This window comes from Aegilops tauschii, chromosome 5 (assembly GCF_002575655.3).
Source record: "Aegilops tauschii subsp. strangulata cultivar AL8/78 chromosome 5, Aet v6.0, whole genome shotgun sequence".
Taxonomy (NCBI): domain Eukaryota; kingdom Viridiplantae; phylum Streptophyta; class Magnoliopsida; order Poales; family Poaceae; genus Aegilops; species Aegilops tauschii.
The window spans coordinates 364,725,220-364,751,888 of NC_053039.3; the positions used below are offsets into that span (position 1 = coordinate 364,725,220).

The 26,669-nt window shown below is 50.1% G+C and overlaps 2 protein-coding genes across 2 annotated transcripts; one reads left to right on the top strand and one right to left on the bottom strand.

Moving 5' to 3' along the window:
• Nucleotides 1-7,372: 7,372 nt before the first annotated feature.
• Nucleotides 7,373-11,768, top strand: LOC109767646 (uncharacterized). Its single transcript, XM_020326379.4, has 2 exons — nt 7,373-7,710; nt 10,479-11,768. Exons 1-2 carry the CDS (start codon nt 7,462-7,464, stop codon nt 11,628-11,630), a joined length of 1,401 nt encoding a protein of 466 aa, XP_020181968.1. The 5' UTR covers nt 7,373-7,461; the 3' UTR covers nt 11,631-11,768.
• Nucleotides 11,769-17,375: 5,607 nt separating this feature from the next.
• Nucleotides 17,376-19,493, bottom strand: LOC109767647 (uncharacterized). The gene is made up of 3 exons (XM_020326380.3): nt 18,462-19,493; nt 17,985-18,213; nt 17,376-17,887 (listed from the first exon to the last, which is right to left on the bottom strand). Exons 1-3 carry the CDS (start codon nt 19,307-19,309, stop codon nt 17,723-17,725), a joined length of 1,242 nt encoding a protein of 413 aa, XP_020181969.1. The 5' UTR covers nt 19,310-19,493; the 3' UTR covers nt 17,376-17,722.
• Between the last annotated feature and the right edge of the window lie 7,176 nt (nt 19,494-26,669).

Here is a 26,669-nt window from a genome sequence, read left to right on the forward strand (position 1 = left end):
AGGGCGGCGGTGTGCTCCTCTGTTCGGAGGGAGCGTTCCGTATTGCCATTGACTGTTATGACACCGCGTGGACCGGGCATCTTAAGCTTGAGATAAGCATAGTGTGGCATTGCGTTAAATCTAGCAAACGCGGTTCGTCTGAGCAGTGCGTGGTAGCCGCTGCGGAAGGGGACGATATCGAAGATTAACTCTTCGCTTCGGAAGTTGTCCGGAGAACCGAAGACCACCTCCAGCGTGATTGAGCCCGTACAGCGGGCCTCTACGTCTGGTATAACTCCTTTAAAGGTAGTCTTTGTTGGTTTGATTCGTGAGGGATTAATGCCCATCTTCTGTATTGTATCCTGGTACAGCAGGTTGAGGCTGCTTCCACCATCCATCAGGATTCGTGTTAGGTGAAATCCGTCGATGATTGGGTCAAGGACCAGTGCGGTCGAACCGCCATGGCGGATACTAGTCGGATGATCTCGACGATCGAAGGTGATCGAAAATGACGACCACGGATTGAACTTTGGGGCGACTGGCTCTACCGCGTAGACGTCCCTGAGTGCCCGTTTGTGCTCCTTTCTGGGGATGTGCGTGGCGTATATCATGTTCACCGTTTTGACTTGAGGGGGAAATTTCTTCTGCCCCCCCCCCCCCCCCGTGTTCGGCTGCCGGGGCTCTTCGTCCTCGTCCTCACTTTGTGATCCCTTTTCTTTGTTTTTGGCGTTTAACTTGCCAGCCTGCTTGAAGACCCAACAATCCCTGTTGGTATGATTGGCTTGCTTATCCGGGGTGCCATGAATTTGGCACGGATGGTCGAGTATGCGGTCCAAGCTGGAAGGTCCTTCGTTGTTTCTTTTGTAGGGCTTCTTCCGTTGGCCGGACTTGGAGCCACTGAATCCGGCGTTGACTGTGGTGTCATCGGTGTTGTCGCCATTGCTTCGGCGTTTGTGTCTATTGCGCCGGAGCTTGCCGGTGCTGTTCTTGGCCTCAGTGGGGCCTGCCTCGCTGGCTGTGTTTGTGCTACGAGCTAGCCAGCTGTCCTCACCTGCGCAAAAGCGGGTCATGAGTGCCGTAAGGGCTGCCATAGACTTCGGCTTTTCTTGGCCGAGGTGGCGTGCTAGCCATTCGTCACGGATGCTGTGTTTGAAGGCTGCTAGGGCCTCGGCATCCGGACAGTCAACGATCTGGTTCTTTTTGGTTAGGAACCTAGTCCAGAATTTTCTGGCTGATTCTCCAGGTTGTTGAACTATGTGGCTTAGGTCATCGGCATCTGGTGGCCGGACATAAGTTCCTTGGAAGTTATCAAGGAAAGCCTCTTCCAAGTCCTCCCAGCTGCCGATGGAATTGTCAGGCAGGCTATTTAACCAGTGTCGAGCTGGTCCTTTGAGCTTTAATGGGAGGTATTTGATGGCGTGGAGGTCATCTCCTCGGGCCATGTGGACGTGGAGAATAAAATCTTCGATCCACACTGCTGGATCGGTCGTGCCGTCGTATGATTCGATATTGACGGGCTTGAACCCCTCGGGGAATTCGTGATCCAGTACTTCATCTGTGAAGAAGAGAGGGTGTGCGGCACCTCTGTATCGGGCCACATCGCGGCGTAGCTCTTATGGAGTCCGCCTGCGGCATTCGGCCTGGGCGTAGTTAGGTTTGTCACGTCCGAATAGGTAGCCGTCGTCGTGCCTCGAGGCACGTCCTCGCGATCCGTAGATCGATCTTGTATGTCCTGCTCTACTGTCTAGTGTCTGCCGGAGGTCGTACGTGTGACCCCGAACTCTTTCGTCTCTATTTTTACGGGGCGGTGGAGCAGGCTGCTGTTCGGCCTGAGTTGCCGCTTTATCCCGACCGCGGGGTGGCCGATCGGCCGCCCTGTCTCGACCACGTGGTGGTCGTTCCGCATTACGCGAGGGAGACGTGTTATCCGGTGCTTCCTCATCGAATTGAGGTAGCAGTTTGCGTTTCGGGTAGCTCTTGGCTGGGCGCTTAAGGTCGTATTCTTTGGCTCTCAGGACGTCAGTCCATCTGTCGACGAGCAGGTCTTGTTCAGCTTGAAGCTGCTGCTGTTTATTTTTCATGCTCCTTGAAGTGGCTATGAGCTGAAGCTTAAAGCGCTCCTGCTCCAGAGGATCCTCAGGCACGATGAAGTGTTCGTTGCCGAGGCTTGTCTCCTCCTCGGAGGGTGGAAGGTAACTATCGTCCTCCGAGTCATCTTCTATGGCCTGTTCATCAGGGTTGTCTTGCATGTTGTCCTGTTCCTCCTGTTCGGATGTAGCTCCGACAGGGTCTTCGTTGTTTTCGGCATTGCCCGGAGTACTATTTTCTCCGGTGCCAGTGTTGCTATCTTTTGAGCGACGAGGCTTAGAGCGACGTTTGGGGCGCCGGCGCTTGGGCTGCGACTCAGATGTTTTATTCGCATCTGGTTCTTCTTTGTCGTTGCCAGATCCTTTGGGTGTATCAACCATGTACACGTCGTACGAAGAGGTAGCCGTCCAACGTCCAGTGAATGGCGGGTCTTGGCCTTGCTCCTTATCAGCATCGTCGTCCATACCGTCGATGTCTTCGGAGCCATAGTCAAGCATGTCGGTTAAGTCATCGACGGTGGCTATGAAGTGGGTGGCGGGTGGGAAGCAAAATTCCTCATCGTCCGCCTCTAGCTCGAACCGAACATAGTTCGGCCATGGGTCTTCCTCCAAGGACAAGTTCTTTAAAGAGTTTAGTACGTCACCCAAAGGTGAGTGCTGGAAGATGTCTGCAGCGCTAAATTCGAAAATCAATAACTAATCCAGCTCGGTGTCCGCAGGCGCACCTGATCCGGAATGTATAGCCGGAGACAAGTCCGGAGTTCCATTGACGCGCTCGTTGCAGGATGTCCAGTCCATGTGCGGCTCCAATGCCGCGGACCTTGTGGCCTCGGAGGTCATGATCTGCTTCGGTTCTGAAGCCGTTGCAGCAACAGGATCCATCTCCTGGACGTAATCTGATAACGGATTTAAGTCACGTTCATCAGAGCGCGGGGGAGCAATTGCTGCAGTCTCAAATCCATTGAAGATCAAGTCTCCACGAATATCCGCGACGTAGTTCAAGCTTCCAAATCTGACCTGATGGCCAGGGGCGTAGCTGTCGACCTGCTCCAGATGGCCAAGCGAGTCGGCCCACGGTACGAAGTCGCCGAACACAAAGATTTGTCCGGGGAAGAAGGTTTCTCCCTGGACTACGTCATTACTGACGATCGAAGGGGCCATCGAGTCCTTTGCCGATGGCACAGTGGAACTCTCAATGAAAGCACCAATGTCGGTGTCAAAACCGGCGGATCTCGGGTAGGGGGTCCCGAACTGTGCGTCTAGGATCGATGGTAACAGGAGACGGGGGACACGATGTTTACCCAGGTTCGGGCCCTCTCTATGGAGGTAATACCCTACTTCCTGCTTGATTGATCTTGATGAATATGAGTATTACAAGATTTGATCTACCACGAGATCGTAATGGCTAAACCCTAGAAGTCTAGCCTATGTGAATATGGTAATGTCTGTATCCTATCCGGGCTACGCTCTCCGGTTTATATAGACACCGGAGAGATCTAGGGTTACATGGGGTCGGTTACATAAGAAGGAATCTTCACAGTTGGTCGCCTAGCTTGCCTTCCACGCCAAGGAAAGTCCAATCCGGACACGGGTATAGTCTTCGGCCTTCGTATCTTCACATCCCATCAGTCCGGCCCAATGAATAACAGGCCGGACGCCCGAGGACCCCTTAGTCTAGGACTCCCTCACCGGCCTCCCCCTTGCTCCTTTATATACGGGGGCAGGGGGCACCCTAGGACACACAAGTTGATCTGTTTATCTCTCCCAGCCGTGTGCGGTGCCCCCTCCACCATAATCCACCTCGATCATATCGTAGCGGTGCTTAGGCGAAGCCCTGCGTCGGTAGCATCATCATCACCGTCATCACGCCGTCGTGCCGACGAAACTCTCCGGCGAAGCTTTGCTGGATCGGAGCTCGCGGGACGTCATCGAGTTGAACGTGTGCTGAACTCGGAGGTGCCGTGTGTTCGGTACTTGGATCGGTCGGATCGTGAAGACGTACGACTACATCAACCGCGTTGTGCTAACGCTTCCGCTTTCGGTCTACAAGGGTATGTGGACACACTCTTCCCTCTCGTTGCTATGCATCACCATGATCTTGCGTGTGCGTAGGAAATTTTTGAAATTACTATGTTCCCCAACATAATGCACGTACACCCTTGAGCACCTTATTGAAGCATTCTACCATATTGCTTGTCATTTGACCATACCTCCGGCAATCTTCATCGAAAGCACGTGCCCACATATTCCTTTCGACAATGTTCCTATTGAGAAATTCAAGACCACTGGGGTCAAGTTTCTTGTGTCTGAGCAATGCATTGAACAATGTGGCAAACCGCTTGTTGGAGAAAGCGAGACAACAATCTTGAAGATCATCGGCCAACTCCTTGATACCACATGCCCTATAGAAGTTTGCACAAAAGTGCCTCATGCACCATCGATGGTGCAACTTTGTATGTCTGGGAATGTCAACCACCACCGCATTTAGAATTCCTGGATGGCGATCCGATATGACACAAATTTCCCTTTCAGCCGGTAATACCCTTGTTCTCAATTGACGCAAGAACCACTCCCGGTTATCATTGTTCTCCACCTCAACCAAAGCGAAAGCCAAAGGCAACACCCGGTTATTGGCATCACTTGCTATTGCAACCAATAAAGTGCCCTTGTATTGTCCGGTCAAGAACGTGCCATCAATGGCGATGACGGGCCGACAATGCTCAAAAGCCCTCACGCATTGCTCAAAAGCCCAAAATGCACAGCCAAATACTCGGATGGTCCTCCCGTTGTGAATCAATGTTTGGTGCCGATGAGGCTCAACCACGTGAACCATGCCTGGGTTTGTGGCGGCCATAGCTAACAACAACCTAGGGAGTCGGTTGTATGCTTCCTTCCAATTTCCATACAACATCTTGAATGCGGCTTGCTTCGCCTTCCATGCCTTGCCGTACTTCACCTTGTAATGAAAGATGGCTTTCACAAGGTCAATGACACTCTTGATGCTCATTATTGGAAGTGTGGATATTTGGTTGGATAACCTGTAAGCAATGAACTCGGACGTGAGTTGTCTGTGTTGTTGGTGCACAAGCTCGCCATCCGCATTCTTGTGTCGACACATGTGACTTGATGTACAACTCACTATGCGCCAAGTGGGACCTCCTTTCCATGGCCATGCACGCACAATCCATGGACATCTTGGCACTTCACATTTAACCGTGTAACACACATTAACGTCCGAGTTGGCCACTTTATGTGGACGATAATGCGTAACCGAGTAGTTGTCGAGCCACATCTTCAATTCCAAGAAGGATTGAAACTCACAACCGGGATATATCCCGTTCTTGCCGTCTTCCAAATCACGGTGAGAACTTGGCCTAGCTCCAAGAGATATACATTTGCCACCATCTACAACGGCTTCATCCGCGAGACTAAGATCCTTGAACAATGGTGTCTTGTGATCCCGCCCGAATACCTTCTTAAATGCTTGGGCCTCCTTGGGCGTGAACCCCTCCTCATCAACTTCTTCATCGGGGCCATCGTCATCGGACTCCGATGCATATGCACGAGAAAAAGGGATGGATTGGTCCATTGTCTCTTGCACATGATGTTGCTCGAGATCACCCACGTTGTTGTCATGGAGATCAACTTCGTTGTCATCCTCCTCGTACTCATCATTCTCCTCTTCAAAAGCTTCATTTTGGTTGTTTGGAATCGGACTCAATGTTGGCCAATCTTGTTGCGTGAAATGAGGTTCACTCATTTGATCTTGGTTCATGGTGGGGGAGTACTAGCAACCAACGGGGAGGGGTTCCGGTTCAAGTCCAAATTCAAAGTAGACTCAACTTTCTTGGAGGCAAATAACTCAAGAGCCTTGTCTAGAGATTCGGCGACCGTCTCCTTGTATGCAACCCAACGTTGCTCGGAGTTCACACGCATTGTCTTCCAACGGATGTGCATTCCAAAACCAACATTATGCCTCCCCACGAACTCAACAACGTCACTTGGGTCCATCCAATTCAAATCCTTCCTCACTTGTTCCAAGAGCTCCGTATAGCTAGGACTACTCTCAAACACCATGTCAAGCTCATCCGGGTCCGGCTCATCATTGCCTTTCAAAAAGGCCTCTTTATCCACATGATGAACATAAACACATGTTCTTCCCATCCCTACAATAATAAAAAAACACATATATCAAGTAAGTACTTAACCAAATATTTGCACAAAATACATAAGCCCTAACATAGATATGAAACAATAACCCTAACCCCCACTTAACAATAACCACAACCCCAACAATAGCATAACCCTAACCCTAACCCCAACATAAAAACACACATAACCCTAACCCTAGCATAGTATGAAGCCTAACCCTACCAAATTAGCAAAGAAACATAATATGATTCAACACAAATTTCCAAATCCAAGCCAAAATTAGGGTTTCCACAAACTAGCAAGATTTGATCAAATGTGACAATTTCTATGGATGAAAACGAGGGGATCGGAGGAGATTACCTTAAGGGAGGGGTTGGCTTCGATATCCACGGTCAAATACTCCATATTTGCAAGATTTGAGAAGGATTTGAGAGGGGGGAGAGGGGGGAGAGGAGGGCCGCAAGGCTGAGGGTTTGGGTGGGGTGGGGGTGGGAGGGGAGAGAGGGTGGGGCCAGCCTAAGTGACACACAGACTATGCAACGCCTAAGAAACGGGCGCTACACATTACAAGTGTGACGCCTACGGGCTAGGCGCTGCACATTAATAGTGTGGCGCCTATGCGTTGGGCGCTGCACGGCTGGCTGTGGGGCCGTCCCTAGCCCCGGGCTGGCCGGGCATGCGACACCTGAGCCAACGGCGCTGCATAGTGCAATGCAGCGTCCGGCTGTCGGGCGCCACACGAAAGGGTCACCAGCGTGAATTTTTTTCGAAAGCAGGTCAGTTCGTGATTTGATTTCGGCCTGAGATCAAATATGTGATTTCTGCCTCTGTTCGGTGCTTTGTTGGGCTGGTAAAGGAGCATGGAACAACCCAACAGGCCGCATTGTCGAGTGCCTGGTTGCTGGCCCACCACTACGGACGGTTAGCAAAAACCCGTCCAGATTCAATGGCACGCGACAACGCTGGCGCCACGGAGCTCACTCGCCGACGAGGGCCCGGACCTCGAATCACATACGGCGGCATCTCCGGTCCCAAACGAGTGGACGACCAAGCCGAAAGCAGTTCCCCACAATGACGGGCGGGCCAGCGGCGCACCCGGGCCCTCCCGTCATTCACCCTAACCCGCACGGAACCCCACCTGGCAGTCTCGTCTCGCCAAAAGGCGCCGCACAACGGGTGGCGGCGCGACGCACGCACGCACGGCTCCTGTCCTGCTCACTCGACCGGCCGGCTCGGCGGCCTCATGAATCTGGCCGCCCCCATCTCCACCTCCACCTCCACCTCCACGGCCGTCCGTCCCCATGCCCATGGGCTCATGCCATTAAACCTCCCCTCCGCCGCCTCCTCCTCGCTCCGTCGCTCCATCTTCGCCTCCCTCCGGAAGAAGATCTCCCCGATGGCATCCGCCCCCGCCTCCGCCTCCGCAGCCCTCTCCACGGCCGCCCCCGCCGACAACGGCGCCGCCAAGCCCACGGAGCAGCGGCCCGTACAGGTCCGTGCCCGTCGCTCTCCCTTTTTCTTCCTGCCGCCTCGGTAGGTGTCAAAATTAGCATACCTCTGAAGTGTATCGCCAATTTTCCTGTCTATCGAACTACTGTTGCTGCACAGTGCACTGGAGATCAGATGATTCTGATATTAGGTTTTCAGCTGGCCTTTTGCTTCGGTTTAGCAGCTTCTGCTGTGCATAACCATGTGAACCGAGTTTAGGAGTAGCTCCAATATAGTAGGACGTATTTTGTCACAGGCAAGCTGCATTGCTACAAAAGCAAAGTAATTTTTTAGGCTAGTTACAACTTCAGGTTGGTGTGCCGTCACGTTTGCTACTGTCAATGGTATGCTCAGATGAGAAACATTTGTTGAATCCATTTAACTAGAAAAGGGAAAACCTAACTGCCGCAGACAGTATTGGGTGCAATTTTTAGCTTCTTTATATTTGTGCGGTTGTAGACTTGCAGTTTCTCGCGCCATTAGGCAGATAGGAAGTTAGTCTAGTTATTTGTGTAGCATGTTGCTAAGAAGCGTAATAGCGAGCTAGTGCAAGAACGTTCGCAGCTTTTACAGTGCAGTAAGTAGCCGCTGGAGTTTTCTTCCAGAATTTAAGAACGTCAGAAGGGGGATAAAAATTAACTGTTTGAGAGAAAAGGATTGATATTTTAATATAACTGTCAGCTCTATTAGCCATGTTTTTCACTGAATGTTATGAACTTGTAATGGAATCCCTTCTGTCATGCAATATTCAAGAAGAGAAGTGGCAGCATAAAGCATCCCAAAATATTTCGAATTCACATCTTTCTGGTCAGGCCCATATTATCTATCAATTAGTCAATACCTGTATATATAAATAATGCAGATGGAAACTATGCGCCTTATTCATAGAATTCTAGTACTGCTTATGTTCGCTCCATTCATGTTTATACTCTGCATTCTGCCATGTACCATAATGGTCCATATGTTAGGCTGCTACTGTTTTCCAGTTTTCCACAGCTATGAGCCAATGACCCATGTAAAGAACAGGTTGTACATTATCATATTGTAAAAAGAAAATTTATATGTGTATGTACCACCCTTCAGACTACACTATTACTTTCTTTTCATTTTTTAACTACGTCCATTTTGTCCTTGCATAAATCGGCCATGGCATAAAATGCTCCAGATAGCCCAAAAATAGTGAGCCGTGTAGGGGGGAAAGAGGACTTCTATTTTGGCGTGGTTGCAGTTTCCCATGCCATTAGTCAAAAGAACTGCTGTAATGAGTTTTAGGCAGATAGGAAGTTGGTTTTGCTAGCACAATCTGAATTTTTACAACTTATGATGCAGAACATAGCCACTTGGGGTTTCTTCCGGGAATTATATACATCAGAAAGAGAACAAAACAAATTTAGGAGAAAGGAACAAAATCTTAACAAACATGTAGATTGTTGGACGTTTCTTGTTGGATTTTATTAACTTATATGAAAGTGGCAGACCATCCTAAATATCACAAACTCCCATCTTACTGGTCAGTCCCATTATTACTCATCAACTACTACTTCCATGCTTGTTCTGACCATACCTGTCTAGCTCCTATCAAATTCGTGCCTACGAAAGTGAAGTGAAATACACACTTTTCCCACGAGGAAATTGAAAATACACATTTGTGTGAAAGCCATATTGGAAGATAGAACTGTTGAGTTCCGGTCAAATTCGTGCAGCACGAAAGGGCAATTACAATACTCCCTCCGTTCCATAATGTAGTGCATATAGATTTTTTTTAAAGTCAAAAACCTCACAAACTTTGGCCAAGTTCGTTGAGAAAAATATTTACATATAGAATTCCAAACATATATCATTAGATTCATCATAAGATGTAGATCCATATTTTATATATTTGGTATTGTAGATATAAATAGTTTTCTCTATGAACTAGATCAAAGTTTGCAAAGTTTGACTTTTCAAAAAATCTGTATGCACTGCATTATGGAATGGCAGGAGTATTGTATAATCTAGGGCTAAAAATCGGCATGAGTGCATGACAAAAACAATGGTGTCACTTTTGTGATCGTCCTTCTTCATCATGGCCATAACCCAGCATGCCCTGTATCTAGGTGTTTTTTGTTTCATGGTATTGCCAGCCATACCATGACACCAGGGATAGCATGTTGGTTAGAGAAATCAAGGAACATTTTTTACACCCAATTGCAGATTTTGACGGTTTGTGGCCAGTTTTCCTTATTAACTGGTCAATTCTCTTCTTCTATATGAAAAGGCAGAGCTCCTGCTGGTTGCTCGATTTTATTTTATTTTGCAGAGTTTGGAGCAATTTGATCATTTTGATATCTCTTTTTATTATGTATGCGTGCGGAGTCAGGGTACTCCAAAATAGATGACAGAAGACAGGTTGGACAGAAACATGTCAGCCAAACTGTTCCTTAGAGCCTTGGATTTTGCCAAGGCATGACCGCTTGTAATGTCGAATCAACGGTCAAAACTGTAAAATCTGTCCAATTTACAAACATATTATGTGTACAGCACAATGCATAACTTTCATGCTTGGTAAAATATTGCTAAAGTTCAACTGGCATGAACCAGATGTCCAGGGATTCTTCTGTAACTTCTATGATGATAGGATTAAACATAAATTTTGCTTTGATGTATTCTAGTTTTATTTTGAGTAATATAGGATTTTCTTGTGTTTGTATCCATTCTTAAACGAGTTAGAACTGTATTTCTTGTCATAGTATATAAAGTTGAGCTTGTGATTTAATCTCTTATGTATTGCAGGTGGCGAAGCGATTGGAGAAGTTTAAAACAACAATTTTTACGCAGATGAGCATGCTCGCGGTGAAGCATGGAGCAATAAACCTTGGTCAGGGCTTTCCCAATTTTGATGGCCCTGACTTTGTCAAAGAGGCTGCTATCGAGGCTATCAAAGCTGGAAAGAATCAGTATGCAAGAGGATATGGTGTGCCTGAACTGAACTCAGCTGTTGCTGAAAGATTTCTCAAGGACAGTGGGTTGCAGATCGATCCTGATAAGGAAGTTACTGTTACATCAGGGTGCACAGAAGCAATAGCTGCAACGATATTGGGTCTGATCAACCCTGGGGATGAAGTGATCTTGTTTGCTCCATTCTATGATTCTTATGAGGCTACACTGTCCATGGCTGGTGCGAATGTCAAAGCCATTACACTCCGCCCTCCGGACTTTGCAGTCCCTCTTGAAGAGCTCAAGGCTGCAGTCTCGAAGAACACCAGAGCAATAATGATCAATACACCTCACAACCCTACTGGGAAAATGTTTACAAGGGAGGAACTTGAATTCATTGCTGATCTCTGCAAGGAAAATGACGTGTTGCTCTTTGCTGATGAGGTCTATGACAAGCTGGCATTTGAGGCGGATCATATATCAATGGCCTCTATTCCTGGCATGTATGAGAGGACCGTCACCATGAACTCTCTGGGGAAGACGTTCTCCTTGACCGGATGGAAGATCGGCTGGGCGATAGCGCCGCCGCACCTGACATGGGGCGTGAGGCAGGCACACTCCTTCCTCACATTCGCCACCTCCACGCCGATGCAATCAGCAGCGGCGGCAGCTCTGAGAGCACCAGACAGCTACTTCGAGGAGCTGAAGCGGGACTACGGCGCAAAGAAAGCGCTGCTGGTCGACGGGCTCAAGGCCGCGGGCTTCATCGTCTACCCGTCAAGCGGAACCTACTTCGTGATGGTCGACCACACCCCGTTCGGGTTCGACAACGACATCGAGTTCTGCGAGTACTTGATCCGCGAGGTGGGCGTGGTGGCCATCCCGCCGAGCGTGTTCTACCTGAACCCCGAGGACGGGAAGAACCTGGTGAGGTTCACCTTCTGCAAGGACGACGACACGCTGAGGGCCGCGGTGGACCGGATGAAGGCCAAGCTCAGGAAGAAGTGATTGGGGGGGCGGTTTCGTGTAGCTGTTGATTGATTGTTTGAATAAAGGCCTGCCTGATCTGATCCGCATTCCGGTGCGATGCATGTAACACTTTTCTGGCGACGGCGGTTATCTGTATGTCCTGTCTGTGACACTTCATCTCTTGCGTCCTTGCTATTTTGTCTGTGTAAGGCGATGGTGATTGCTCGGGGCAGCTGACGGTCGCACGAGTACTGAACTTTTGCCGAGCAAACCTGCGGCTCGGCTGCTATTAGCTCGGGCCTTTTCACCTGTCGTGTCACCACTCCATCAATCAAAGTGATCGCAGCAGAGTGCTTGATTTGTAGCACTTGTAAAATTCTACCTCCTACTAATATTATTGATCTACCAAAGCTTCAGCTCTATCATTGACATTTGAAAGCCCTATCATCGCGAGCCAAATAAATGTGTCAAGCCGCTTCCTTTTACTTCCGCGACACCGGTTCCCCTGGTGTCATAATCAGATTGTTACATTCCACGCACGACATGTCCAGAGAAAAACGTCGCCCGCACACGGTGCCATCCGTGCGATTCGCGAAACCCGTAGCCGCGAACGAGCCATTCCGTGCACGGCGCTGCATCGCCAACCAAGGAGGGGCCGCCTCCACGGCCACATGTTCTTCTCCGGTGAAGATAGATCGACCACCCATGGGTTGGGTTGTTGCTTCTTGTGTGCGCCATGAAAACTCTTTGCCTGCTGTTACCATCGCAGTTACCCAGCGCCACACACCAGACCAGACCGGAGACGGCTGGCTGGGAAACGAATCGAATCAAACGACGATAAGAACGGGCCGCACCACTCAGTCGCGCCGGTCGGTCACACGAGGCGGGACGTGGCACACCAAACGCGCGACCAATTTTCTCCCGATGCCAATCCGTTGCCCGGGTTCACACCTCACGCCGCCATGGCACGGCGGCATGTGGCGCCATGCCATGCTGATTGCCGCTTGCTTCTCTGTCTCCCGCGACAGGCGACAGCGACTGATGCGACGGGCCCAAAAATACATTATCCCTCGCCTTCGCTTCGCGCCGTCAGCATGTTGCGGCACGAATAATCGCGCGCGCACACATACTCCATACACCGGTGAGAGATGTACTATATTATTAAGACATAAACAAATGGCCCGGCGCTCGTCAACGGCACTGTCCCGTCGATATTTGTTACAGTGCTAGCGCTAGCGGACAATATCGAAATTCTAGTTTAGAGCGGCTGTCGTGGCCTACTAGCATGGTTGCATATGGCTGTCACGCGAGCCCTGTCTGGTTGCAACTATGATGATTTCTTTTCTTTTTGCAAGCAAACCGCTCCTGTGATGAGCGATTGGTGCGTCTGCCTGCGCGCCCTTGGTTTGCCGTTGCCGACCTGGAGAGTGGAGTGCTTGTGTGTATACAAAAGAAGAAGCGTACGGGCGAGTTTCCAACGTCTGATTTTTCGCACATGACACAAGTGTGGTTCCCGAGCGGTCTCTGCATCGAGCGAGATGCAATGCAGATGCAGTGACCGGCCATCCTGCTGGCATGATTGGTGTCGAATCTCTACGCCAAGGCCATTAGGCCAAAGGGTACGAATGAATTAGCAGTAGTACGGTGGGGGTGCTTGTTTATGGTTGCTAGCAGGTGCTTAGTACGGCACTGTGCTAGTGCTAGTATCTACTCCCACGGTGCCAGTACAACTTTTTGTATTCTTTTAGTTGCTCCATCGGATGCTAATTACTTACCAAACCCAAGGACATCGGATGCTAGTACAAAGTGCGTACTAAATTACCGTTGCAAGCAAGCAAGCAAACCTGGTAGTAGTAGTAGTAGTATTACTTCACTGCGTGACAACTGAAGTAGTACTACGTATTAGCGGTAACACAAATGCCAGTAGGAGGAGTACTATGAAACACGTCCGTTATGTACTAGATAACCGTGACCTGACGTACGCTCCAACTGCCAACGACGTACTCCTGCACGCACATTTACTGCTCCCGTGGTTGGACTTGGGACGCATGAAATATGAAACGAAACGAAAAGCCTCTGGCATCAGCAAACTCTTGTGTGCGTCAAACAACCAACAGAATCGCTCGAATCCCGGCCCCTCCCCTCCCCTTGGTGTCAACCGTCAACAGTCAAAAGGCCGCCCAAGGAGCTCGGACGTGAAATGCCGCGGGTCGGGTCGCTTCACTGCCTGCCATTTTCAACCCGCCCGCCAAGGCGAGCCCCGTGTTACCTGGCTCCGCGATCCGCCACCCACCAACACCGCCACCACCACCCACCTGCCCGACGACACCCTCCCCACGGTGCGGTGCGGTGCGCTGCTCTGCTCTGCTCTGCTAGCACGCTGGCTGAACCAATGCACCACCAAGAAAACGCACGATCGGTGAATGCGTACGCAGGTCCAACCTGCGGCGTCACCGCCTTCGACAGGAGCAGGCACGCGATGCTCATCCGTTTTTCAAAGTTCAAACGGGCCACGATCAGGCGGGCAGACCGAATCCATCATCTTCTTCTTCCTCCTCTTGAGTCTTGTCCACACGCTTCGACGAAAAAGGAAAAATGTTTTTCTAATAACTTCAAATGGAAAGTAAGTATAAAAGGAAGAAGAAGATGCACCACCAATGTGGCGATTCCGTCTGGACCGTCGATCACCTGCTCCATGAGCCTGACTGCATGAGGCGTGTGTGTGATGCGCAAGGATATGAAAGCCGCACGTTGCCTCTTGTTTGCCGGGAGCCTTTCTTCTTCAACGGACAAAAGAAAAATACTACTAGTACTGACTACTAGATGGCCAAAAAAAGTTTGTGTGCGTATGTTTTTCCTGTGAAGTGGTTGCGTTTGCGTGCGCTTTGAACGCAGGCAGGCGACAAGCGGAGGCTACAAGGCGGGCGATCCTTTCCACGGCCGGCTACCCCTGTTTACTATTTGTCGGAGCGGAGCGGAGCTCACACCGCGGCGCCCTCTTCCTCCCCTTCTTCTTTTTCTAACTTGTAAAATGGTCGGCATTGCAGTATCATAGTAGCCCATGACGGGTGCGTCGTCATGGAACTATACTAGTAAATCATTCGCGTTAACAAAACAATGGATGGATGGATCGGGTGCCTGGTCACATGATGGCTACCGAAAGCAATGTCTGTTGGCAGCGACGCATTCTTTGAACCAAAACCATGGCGAGATGTTTATTCATATTATTAGCCGGTGAATTGATTTAAGGAGCAAGAAAATAGTAAAAGGGAAGAATGGGTCCATGCCGTTGCGGGCCATGCATATGTGTGACCTGCTTCGCACGCAAGCGAGAGCATCATGGGATCAACAGGCGCGAGTTGACTTCCCTCACGCTTGATCAAGGCCCCGTTTGTTTGGATCAACAATTCAGAAATGAGATAATAGTGCTTCTTTTTGAGAAAAGAAAAGGTTTACGTATAACAGAAATCAGGGGAATTTTTCCATGTCCCACAACAGGCCAACAAGTCACAGGGGAAATGGTTTGGAGCATCAAACAAAACACAACAATCATATCATGAACAGATGCTCCTCTTAGTTTAGGCATGTCACTAGTATGATTGAAGCCCCGAGCATAGAATAAGCGAGCAGATTATTACATATAATTAATGATATGTTAGGCTCATGCGGGTTTGTAATTAGCCGTTGTGCGAGGCCAATAATCATGTCTAGAACCTGTTGCATCTTCTGCACAAAAGGAGAAAAGACGTTGGCATGGAAAGCGCAAGTTGGGTCCTGCTGCTTTTCATTCAAACAGAAACAGAAACAGAAACAGGAGAAGCTGCCGGGGTCAGAAAACCGGCCGCCGTTGGTTCCTCCCCTTCCCGCCCATGTTTTTGATAGTACACTGTGGAACGAACAGGAGCTTTTGCCATGCATGCAACACACTGCATCGCACAGTGGAGGAAGGCATGGCAGCCAGTGAGCAGCAAGCAGAAACAGTGGAAGGCAGGTCGCCTTGAGATGAGCAATCCAGCGTTGGGTCTATCAAGCACATTGGATTGGAGGATTAAGTTAATTCATGCTCCTACCTAAGGCTGGTCACGGTGGGCAGGAACATAAGGCTGGCCATAGTGGGGGTAACATAAATAGTATCATGCACTTGGGACTCGCAACCATACTTATGTGGCAGGCAATTAAAGAAGAGAGAGATGGTTATAGTAACATAGGTAGATACCGTAACATAATAAATGTGATGCTACTATGTGTCATGCATGACAATAAATGAGACCATCTATTATACTAATCTATGATACTCCCTCATTTCCGGTTTATAGGGCTTATCTCAAAATTTTAGTTTTTTCATTTTATAAGGCTCAATTTGGTTGTTTCCCATCACATGTTCAGATTTTAAGGTGCATTAAATCATTGCATACAAGTATTAAGAGAAAATTGACCAATGCATGTAATTTATGCATGCATGCATTGCAATTAATGCATTGGTAAACATACTTTTTTAGGAAAACAAGAGCATTAATTGGGTGCTTTTGCAAACTACAAAAAGTATTCCACCACTCACCATCTACCTTGGTTGGTGAGATTTTTGAATTGAGACTAGTAACATACTAAGTTACTCCCCACTATGACCAGCCTAAGCTAGTAACCTACACACTTCCCTAAACTATGTTACTACCTTCATAGTGGGTAGGAATATGTATGTAGTGTCATGCAAGGATGTATTTATTATGTCATAGACTCATTGTTTCTTGGAGTGTGTGATGTTCCGGTAACTTAGCTAGTTACCACAAGCAGATCTCTCTTCATTAAATATGTGCCACATAAGCAAACTTGCATTGGAGTGTATGATGTTACTCCTAAGTTCCTGCGCATTGTGACCAGGCTAAGCAGGTTTTGTCTCGAGCAGTGTAGGGGCCTACTATCAAGTATCACAAGCTCCGAGATCAGCCCTGTTTGGTCTGTACTATACTTACTTGAGGCCGCTATCAGCTACAATTAGACCGCGACATGTTTCTAGGGCGCACCACATACGGATCGCCCGTGCTTATGCGCCCGATGTCTCTGCGATCCATCGACAGATTTGCGGGTCAAACGATTTCAACAGCAACATGTTCCCAAGGGACGTTAACGTGGAACGAAGATAAGAGCGACCATGAAACATTCAGAATAATGGGGAATTCTGACATTATGGAATATAAGCATATGCAACATATATAATGCAGTGGAATCATTGGTTGGTGATATGATTGTCCTGATCCACAAAATGGATAATAGCATACAGCAACAGCACTTCCCCCAGCACACAGCAATGCAAATTGCGACAGCCTAACATTTCCTCCATGATTTCTTCCTCCCCCGCATTCATGTTTCTGGTGGGAAAATCTGGGGCAGCAAGCATGGGGACCCAAGGCTATGAACCGCTGCTGCTGGTTTTGAATCAACACGGTGGGGCTCAGATTCAGGGAGTGGATAGGCAGCAAAGGGTACTACTAGAAATGCAATACTACTACTATGATGATAGGGGCCAATATCACAGCTAAACAAAGTTGGTGAAGGACCGGAAGAAATTCACAATCCCAACCCCCATGTGCATCTCCATGTCCTACCGTTGCAAAATGGGGAATCACCGCACATGGTGTCCGGCCCCGGCAGTCAAGATTTAGATTGGTGCCATGAAAATGCTGCAGGTGCAAGGGCAAGCACATTCGTGGTATGTGCAAGTGCAATGCACACAGAGAACTTGCTTAGGATATGCAGCAAGTGGTAAGAAAGAACCAAGAAGGGCAATTGAACTGGAAAGGCTCACTCTTCCATTGATACAACTTGGATCTATGTACAATTTACAGCTTGCTGGAAGGGAGAGGGGGGAAGGAAGGGACCGCCGATGATCGCGATCGCGATCGTCGCAGGATCTGAGCTGTTTTTGAAATGCAAAACTTGTCAGCTCCGCTCCTCGGAGGCTCCCGCCTTGTTGCTGATCTGATCTCTCTCACTGACTCGGAGCACGCGGTTGTGCCGCCCCGGTCGTCGACTCGCCGTCGTCTGAAACTCTCACCGATTAGTGTTATTGGCCTTCTTCACTACCCTAATGTACAGTTAGAGGAAAGGGGCATGTTTTCTTGAACACACACGCTTCACACATAGGTATCGCAGAATTTGCCGTCCATCCTGTTCTGGACTGCCTTGATCGCCGCCACCCGGGCCGCCGTGGCTGCCCTGTTCGCGGCCATGACCACCTTGTGCACCTGCTCGTCGACTCTCGGCAGGTGGAAGGCGTTCTCCGCGGCCCGTTGTGCAGCCTGATCATCATCATACAATGAAACCATTAGAATTCCACAAGGAATTGCAGAGGCAGGGCTCCTGGGGAGCAATATGTCCAACCAAATCGATTTGTACCTGCACGGCACGCTCGACGGAAGGATCTGTTGGGGGCAGGGGGCTCTTGAGAGTCCCAAAGTCCCACTCCCCCGATCGCTTGTCGCCGTTCCGAAAAGTGTACATTCCGAACCCCTGCTTCTTGCCTTCATGCCAGGAGCCTTCGTAGCAATGTCCATTGGCAAAGCGGTAGACACCGAAGCCATGGATCTTGTCCCCAAAGTACTCCCCGGCATAGCGATCGCCATTTCTGAAACAAATTGCAACACAACGTTGGAAATTAGCAACCAATGGATGAATTTCTCACCGATGTTGCTCAAATTATTACTACTGTGAATGAATGAAGATGTAAGGCTTGAATTATTACTGCTGTGAAGATATATATTACTAGTAAGGTTGTTGTTGGAGTTATTAATGAAGCAATCGAACAGTTGCTGGGATATGGAAACAACAGTGTGACCAAATCAAAGCATGGAATTTCGCTGGCAAGAGGCTCACCGGAAATGGTAGCTGCCGAGGCCGTGCTTGACGCCGCACTTGAACTCCCCTACATAGGAGCTCCCGTCGGAGCAGGTCTGCGCGCCGATGCCGTGGCTCTGGCCGCCGGCCCACTCGCCGGCGTAGCAGTCGCCGCTGTAGAAGCGGTAGACCCCGTGGCCGTGGCGGAGGCCCTGGCGGTACTGGCCGCGGTAGCGGCTGCCGCGCGCCCAGCTCTCGATGCCGTAGCCGTCGTACTTGCCGTCCACCCAGTCCCCCTCGTACTTGCCCTTGCCGAAGAAGTTGTAGACGCCGCTGCCGTTGCAGCGGCCCTTGTGGAACTCCCCCTCGTAGCAGTCCCCATTGCTGTAGAACTCGACGCCCTCCCGCACCACGCGGCCGTGCGCGGCGGTCCTGCTCTTGGTGTCGCGGGCGTGGTGCGGCCTGTCGTCCTCGTCGCCGATGAACCACTGCACGGAGCCGGACTGCGGGGAGCGGCGCATCCGCAGGCGGCCGCGGAGGAGGCGCGCGGCCGCGGCCGCCGCGGCGAGCGCGGCGGTGGCGGCGGCCGCGAGGAGGAGGAGGTGGCGGTCGTCGCGGAGGAGGAGCAGGAGGAGGAGCAGGGCGAGGGGGAGCGCGAGGATGAGGGCCGGGTGGGGCGGGCCGCCGGGGCGGAGGCCGTGCGGGTGCAGCGCCTTGCCCTGCGCCGGCGCCTGCGACTTCTTGTCGTCGGGCTCGGGGTCCTCGACCAGGACCGCCTGGAAGGAGGAGCAGTTGCGCACAGTCGGGGAGCGCAGCAGCGAGGAGGGCGTTCGCGTGAGCTTGCCCGCGCCTCCTATGCCGGAGCCGCCGGCCCCGTGGCCGTCCATTGCTCGCCGCCGCCGCTCCCCGCCGCTGTCCCGTTCCTCAATTTCGGACGGATCTTCTTCTTCCTCGGTCGCCGGTGTGGGAGCCCCTGGGGCCGCGAACGCAGATCGGAGGGGAGGGGGGAGCAGAGAGGGAGAGGGAGCAGAGGGGGGAGTGGGTGGAGCGGAGAGAAGAGAGGAGAGGAGGGGAGGGGAGGCGGGCTGAGGGGTCTCTTATAACTACCGGGGGGAGGTGACCAGCTCGGGCGGGCGAGCGGGCGCCGACCTCCTCCGACCCGCGGATCCTCCTCCGAACTCCTGCTGCCCCACGGCCCGGCCCGGTGGGGCGGGCACACTGCCATGTGGGGCGCCCTCCCTTGGTGGCGCCCGGGGTCAGTGGGTCGTTGACGGATCCCGCGGGATCGCGACCCGGGTGTTTCGCGGGGCGGAGGGAGAGAAGACAGGGTCTGTACTCCCGGTGTTTGATTGGTCCTGCGCGCGGAGGGCTGGGGCCGTACTACCCGGCTGGGATCAAACCGGGCCGGACCCGACCGGGGAGCGCTTTGGGCGTGAGTGTGGGCGGGGCCCGCCGGTTTCGGATCTGAATCCCTGGGGAAGGAGTAGTAGCGTAGGGTGCGGTGCGCTGAGGCGAGTGCGTCCAAGGCTTGGCATGTGCGGGCGCGGGCGAGCGAGGGGGAGCTTTCCGGTGGACGGACGGGGCGAGGAGAGAACGGTGGTCGAGGCCGCGCCGCGGCGACGGGGCCAAAAACGAACTGGACTGGCGCGCGATACGGCTCTGTGGCCGTGTGCGGCACGGCGTGCCCAGCTTGGAAACGGCTGGGGGTTCCTGGCAACGCGTGCCCTGGCCGCCTTGCCCCTTTTTGACCGCTGGACTTTTGGGGTTAAAAAAACCGTCGCGTCCTGATGTTTTCTCGGTCGAGCTCTCGCTTTTTCGCTGTCTTTTTAGCGGCCGCTTTCTTCTCTGTTGTATACTCCATATGGGAGTGAAACGACTGGTCTTTCGAGTAATGTATACGCTCGTGGAGTACAGATGGATGGCGGCTTTGGGAGGAAAATAGGACGGTGGTAAAGAGCGCTCGCCAACTTTTAGATTTGCGTATTTAGACAAATCTAAGACAAGAATTTTAAGACGGAGGGAGTAGTATTTACTTGATTTTTTTTCTGGATTTTTTAAAAAATATTATTTTTTTGAACAAAATTTTGAATCTGAATAGCTAAATAGCCAATACCTCTAGTCCATTTGCCCAAATGGGCTCAAACTATCCCCGAGTGCTACTGGAAACATGTAGGATTTAGTGGAATTTTTCTGAATTTTTTTAAAATATTTAATTTTGAACAAAATTTTGAATATGCTCAACTAAATAGCCATTTTCTCATAGTCCATCTGGCCAAATATGCTCCCACTTTCCTAGAATACTACTGGAAACATATAGTATTTACTGTATTTTTCCAGAATTTTTGAAAAATATTTAATTTTGAATATGCTTGGCTAATTGGCCATTATCTCCTAGTCCATTTGTCCAAATGTGCTCAAACTTTCCCATAATACTATTGGAAACACGTAGGATTTACTGGATTTTTTTTCTGAAACACATAGGAATACTAATAACATGTTTAACCATACCAGAAAGATCCATACAATTCACACAACAAGGCATCATAGTACTAGAGAAGCAACAAGAAAATACAATGAGATGCTCCTTCTTACAAATGGTATTATCACCAACCGCAAGCCATCTGTCCAAATTAGCACACTCGTTAGTGATACAACAATAAGTCATGCGCAACTAAATATTAAAACTAATAACACTGACATCTATACCTCTAACAAATCACATTAAACTCATGAGGCGAATGTCCTTTCCAATCCCTCATTTTCTGGAATTGTATCATGATTTGGTCATCATGGATGCTTCTGAATATCTCTTTCTCGCAGTAGCACACCATTAAATCATTTAGCCAATCATCTGATAGCTTGTTGCGCAAATCTGTCTTGATGATCTTCATTGCTGAAAATATTCACTCAACCAATGAAGTGGCCACAGGAAGAATGAGTGTCAACTCGATAAGGCGATACCAACTAGAAAGTTGTGTGTTTCGTTGTTTCAACCATCAAGCGAGCAAGTGTGGACACATCCCGACATCCATTAAATTCATCACTTCTCCTAATGTTCATAAGGAATCTTGGGAGGTCTACTCTTAGCAACAACCGGTCAATTTCTATAAAGTCCTCGTCATAAATTCCAGCAATCCGAATAAGTTTATCGGCATTAAACTTTGAGAAGTTGTTTGTTGGATTAAGACAAGACATACAATCCAATAACTCGGTGGTAACTTCATTGAATTGGTGATTCATCTCAGTGATAGTTGCATCAATGGCAACATTGAATATGCTAACCTTATAATTGGCACTAGACTAGTTAATAGAGAGAGCAGCAGAAGCCAATAATTTAGAAATTAAACAACCGGATGTAGCGAGCAATGGGTAGCAACCTCCTTAGAGCAGGTGGTGGTGCCAGTGGCGGCGTGCGGCTGTGCGAGCCGAATCGTAGCTCCGGTTGCCGGCGCCTCCGCTTCTCCAACCAAGAGCCAACTGGGGAGGTCTCCAACGCCCGACGCGCTTGATGCTACGGGATGGACTGCTGCTGCCTGTTGGATGTGCTCCGCGCGCGTGGTGGAGCCGCCTGCAAGAGGTGGGCGCGTCGCCGGTGTCAGATTCGGGGCTCCGCAGACCCAAGATAGATTCGAACTCTGGGGTGTGTGCGAAGAACTCGACCTCCCTAGTCTGCCAACTCGACGATCTCACGGTCTAGCTCGATGAACGGAGGAAGAAAGGGACAAGGCAATTTACCCAGGTTCGGGCCACCTTGTGGTGTAATACCATACTCCTGCTTTGTGGTGGATTAGCCTCGAGGTGGGATGAGGATGAACTAGTACAGTGGAAGAACAACCTCAGGAGGTGTGTTCTTGTGTTTCTGTGTGAGCTGGTGAGGGTGTGGATCGTCTCAATCCGGATCCCCCTCTATGGTGGTGGCTAGGCTATATATATAGTGGCCTTGGTCCTCTTCCCAAAATGAAGGCGGGAAGGGATCCCACAATGGCCAAATTCGAAGGGCGCCGCTGGAGGGCCATGAGCCTGTGATCCCATGACCCTTCCTTCGCGACTACCTCTGGGGTGCAGGGAGCGTCCCAAGGGCTCCTCTGTTGATGCTTGTTGGTAGTTGGGCCGCCCCAGCATCGGCGTCATCCTCGAGTGGTGAGGCCGAGATGCGTAGCGCCTCCGCCAAGGCTCGGGGATTGGTTGAAGGAGCATGAGCGTCCAGCCCCCTGTCGAAGGCGAGCGAGTCATCACGCGCCTCCACGGCAGCCCCTAGTGCGGAGGAGGGGCCCGGCCGCGCGCTGGAACTCGCGCGCGGGCGCAGCGCCGTTCGCCATGATATTTTCCAGGAGGCAATGAGCGCGGTAGGTCGGCTTGGGGGAGAGCTTGTCAACGTCGACGCTCGCCTCGAAGCGAAGGGCCTCTGCCTGGCGCGCGAGTGGCATCAATTGAAGGTCGCCGTCAACCTTGGCCATCTGCAGCACGAGCACGCCCATGCGGATGCCGCGGCGTCTCTCGCAACTTCTCGCGAGGCCTGCGCCCGTGCTCTGGTAGGCGGGCGCCGCTGACCGCCGCCGTGAGGCGGCCGAGGAGCGGGAGAGGGAGATCCAGGCTTCGAACGCCGCCCTCGAGCGGCAGGTCCGGGCGCGTAGGGCCGCCCTGGCGGCGCCTCCGGACGTGCCCCCTCTAATGAGAAGCAAATCCGGGAGCGCGAGGACGCGATGGCGCTCGAGGTCTTGGAGCACGGCCTGGAGCTCGAGCGGCTGGAGGTGAGGGAGCGCCAAGCGGCCACGCCTGAGGACGCCATCGCCGCTCGAGAAGCCAGAGTCCGGCAAGAGATTGACTAAAGGGTGGCGGCGAAGATTCATGCGGCTCTTGCTGACGAGCACCGCCGAGAGTTGGCACTCCAGGAGACCCGGTTTGAACGGCAGCAGGTCGAGCTTGAGGGCAGGACCGCCACCCTCAGGGCGAAGCTTGCCGCGGCAGAGAAGCGCGAGAGGACCGCCAAGGAGGCTCGGGCCTCCGCCCAAGCTGACTTGGCCTCCGCCCGAGCTGACCTGTCTTCACTCCAGCAGCAGGTCTCGGGCGTTATGTCACTTGTGGAGAAGGCCACAAATGAAGCAGACCGCCGTCGGATGATGCAGCGCGGGCGTTCCTCGATGCTTGAGGACACTACTAGGGAAAACCTTATACACAGAATCTTAGCAGCATCGTTGTTCAAAAACGAACGCTACTGCTAATTGTCAGTAGCGAGCTTCAGGAAACCGCGCTACTAATAGCCCAGTAGCAGTAGCGCTCTAGGTGAAACAAGCGCTACTACTATAATTGCCACGGCGTTGCCTCCAGGCTAGATATAGTAGTAGCGCCCTTCTTCTGGACGCGCTACTGCTAAAGTACTTAGTAGTAGCGTTTTTCTTCAAAACTCGCTGCTCCTAAGTATCACCCCCTGCAACTAATTAAGTTTAGTCCCATACTGCTAAGCGAACAAGGCGTTTACCACCTTAAATATGTTACTTCTCAACCTATCTCGAGCACTTGGTCTTCATTGAACTATATTTGTAGGATTTGTGGCTGCAATATGAATCCTCGCCTGTACCTATACAGGTACGGTGAGGATTCATGTTGACTATTTAGATTCTACACAAAAAGATCAATGATGACCAATGTATATTTTTGATGTTTTTACATGCTTAGACTTAGCAGTAGCGTTTTTTTAGGACAAAGCGCTGTTGATATTGGGCTTAGCAGTAGCGCGCTCCCTATACCGGCGCTACTGCTAAAGCAAAACAAAATACGCGGCCCGGCTGGCCCCCCGCACGCTCATCTCTCAATCGTCCCCTTCCGCCTGACGCCGGCAGCTGCGGTTAGGGTTTCTCCTCCGCCTCCGCCGCCGCAGGTAATGCTGCTCCCCCCTCTCGCCGCCCCTTCGCTGCTCCTCCACCCTCTCACCTCCCACTCTGTCGCTGGCCGCGAGCTCTGGCCGGGCGCCTTTGGCCGACCGCCCTCGATCCCCTCGGTGGCCGCTGTCGTCGCCCCCTCTCGTAGGAAAGTCACCGGCCTTCCCCTCGTTAGCACCCCCGACCGAGGTCACCATGCCATCCCCCCTCCTCGACAGCACCCCCCGAGGGCTGCTCTACCTAGATGCAACGAGGACTTACGAATTTCTTCCTACTACATTTTTATTTAGTAGGCTAGTTCATATGCAACATTTTGATTTAGTTGATATGATTTAGTTTATTTAGTAGGCTAGTTGATTTAGAACATTTTGATTTAGTTGATTTAGTATGCTAGTTGATTTAGTAGGCTAGTTGATTTAGTTGATTTAGTAGGCTTGTTGATTTAGTTGATTTAGTTTGCACCATTTTATTGTTATTTTTTCTGTAAATGGATAGCTAGATGCTTTTGTTTTTCTGTAATAACTTTTTTGGGCAAAATGTAGGTGCCAATTTAGTTAAATTTGCCACTTGTTTTTTTAATCAATTATCTTAGGCAATAGGGGCCAAATTAGATGAAATGTCTTGGTAGGTGGTACCCTGATTTGGTAGATATTTGTGAAAAGTTTTTTCGGCAATAGGTGCCACCGAAATGCTTTGGTAGGTGGTACCTTGTCATCTAATATGTTACTAGATCTTAGGATTATAATTGTCCATCAAATTGCTTCTCGCGGAAGAACCAAAAATATCACATGCTACTATTTTTCTTTCCTGTGAAGTGGATCGTTAATCCTTTGCTCGTATTGCTTTAGGAAAATGGCGCCACCACCACCACCACCATGTCGACTGTGCAAGTCAAGGTGCGCCAGCAGCCTTGCAACTGGCAAGCTGTTCGGCATCTACTTCCAGCCGAGTTTTCGTCATGCGGCGGTAAGAATTTAGATGAAATGTAACAACTATTTTATTTTTAGTGTTGGCATTATTGCATTGTGTCATTTTGCTTTTTTTACACAGATCGTCCCATGCAATGTGAGGTTGAAATTCAACAAGCTGACAGGAGACACTGTGACATTTGAGGCTCCTGGGGGGTCGTACACTATGGAGGTCGAGAAAGGACGCAATATGTCGCAGATTGGAGGAGATGGATGGGCCCATTTCCTCGCCCGCATGCGTCTTACCGGTGGTGAGTTGATCAGCTTCTCCTTCAGAGCAGAAAGACCCAAGCTGGCTGTCATTTATATCAACCTGGTGGAAGATGATGAAGATGACGAAGATGATGAAGATAATGAGGACCCACTCGATGAAGATGATGAGAAGCCACTTCATGAAGCCATCGTAGCTCAAAGAATGAGGCTGAGCGAGGAGGAGGTGTGCAACCTATGGGACATAATTCTGCCACGTGATGACTTTGTCAGGGTGCCATTCGTGACCCACCTGACAAGTACCATGGTCGATCGGCATGAAATGGTATGTTATAGTGACTGTAGTAATTTGATGATATATATATATATATATGCTTTATTGTTATACTTACAAATGCAAATTATCCGATGATATGCTTAGTGAATACGATGATATGCTTAGTGTAGAGTCCAATGGTATGTTGTGTGGAATCTAGTCGATGATATGCTTTAGTGTAGAGTCTGATCACATGCTTATTAGTGTAGAATCCAAGGAACTATTAATAGTGTAGATAATCCATATATACTTATTAGTAGAATTAATGCTTAATTAGTACAAATGTGTAGTACTGTGTCTTTTGATAGTGTAGAAATCTATACTTAATAGAAATATATTTGCAAGAGTATGTGCGAGGCTATTTATTAATTGATATGTTTTTCTTATTCAGAAATTGCCAAAGAACCTATCTGTGAGTTGTGGTATCGAGCCTGATGAAGAAGGCTCAGCTGGACTATGCCTTACCGCAAGGGGCTTTGTCACCACATGTACTTACTGCATGGACACAGACGGTCGCACACACTTAAACTCGGTTGGGTGGAAGAGATTCCTCGTTGGCAAGAATCTTCGTGTTGGACAGGCCATCCTAATTACTATCAGGAACACCCACCGCCCAGGCTTGAGGATGATGATCGTCGTCGATATCATCTATAACTACATATGTGTGTGTGGCTATATAATCTAGAACTACATATGATGATCGTCGTCGATATCATGTAGAACTACATATGATGATCGTCGTCGATATCATGTAGAACTACATATGATGATCGTCGTCGATATCATCTAGAACTACATATGATGATCGTCGTCGATATCACCTTGTACTGCTTGAGGATGCATGTTGACTATATATGAAATTGTTATCTAGTAC

What these genes read in the sequence shown, in the direction of transcription:
- LOC109767646 (XM_020326379.4), top strand. Translation starts at nt 7,462, where the DNA reads ATGAATCTGGCCGCCCCCATCTCCACCTCCACCTCCACCTCCACGGCC. An exon ending in CGGAGCAGCGGCCCGTACAG is followed by an intron (nt 7,711 to 10,478) that starts GTCCGTGCCCGT and finishes TATGTATTGCAG; the next exon opens with GTGGCGAAGCGATTGGAGAA.
- LOC109767647 (XM_020326380.3), bottom strand. Translation starts at nt 19,309, where the DNA reads ATGGACGGCCACGGGGCCGGCGGCTCCGGCATAGGAGGCGCGGGCAAG. An exon ending in CTCGGCAGCTACCATTTCCG is followed by an intron (nt 18,214 to 18,461) that starts GTGAGCCTCTTG and finishes AATTTGTTTCAG; the next exon opens with AAATGGCGATCGCTATGCCG. An exon ending in CCGTCGAGCGTGCCGTGCAG is followed by an intron (nt 17,888 to 17,984) that starts GTACAAATCGAT and finishes GATGATGATCAG; the next exon opens with GCTGCACAACGGGCCGCGGA.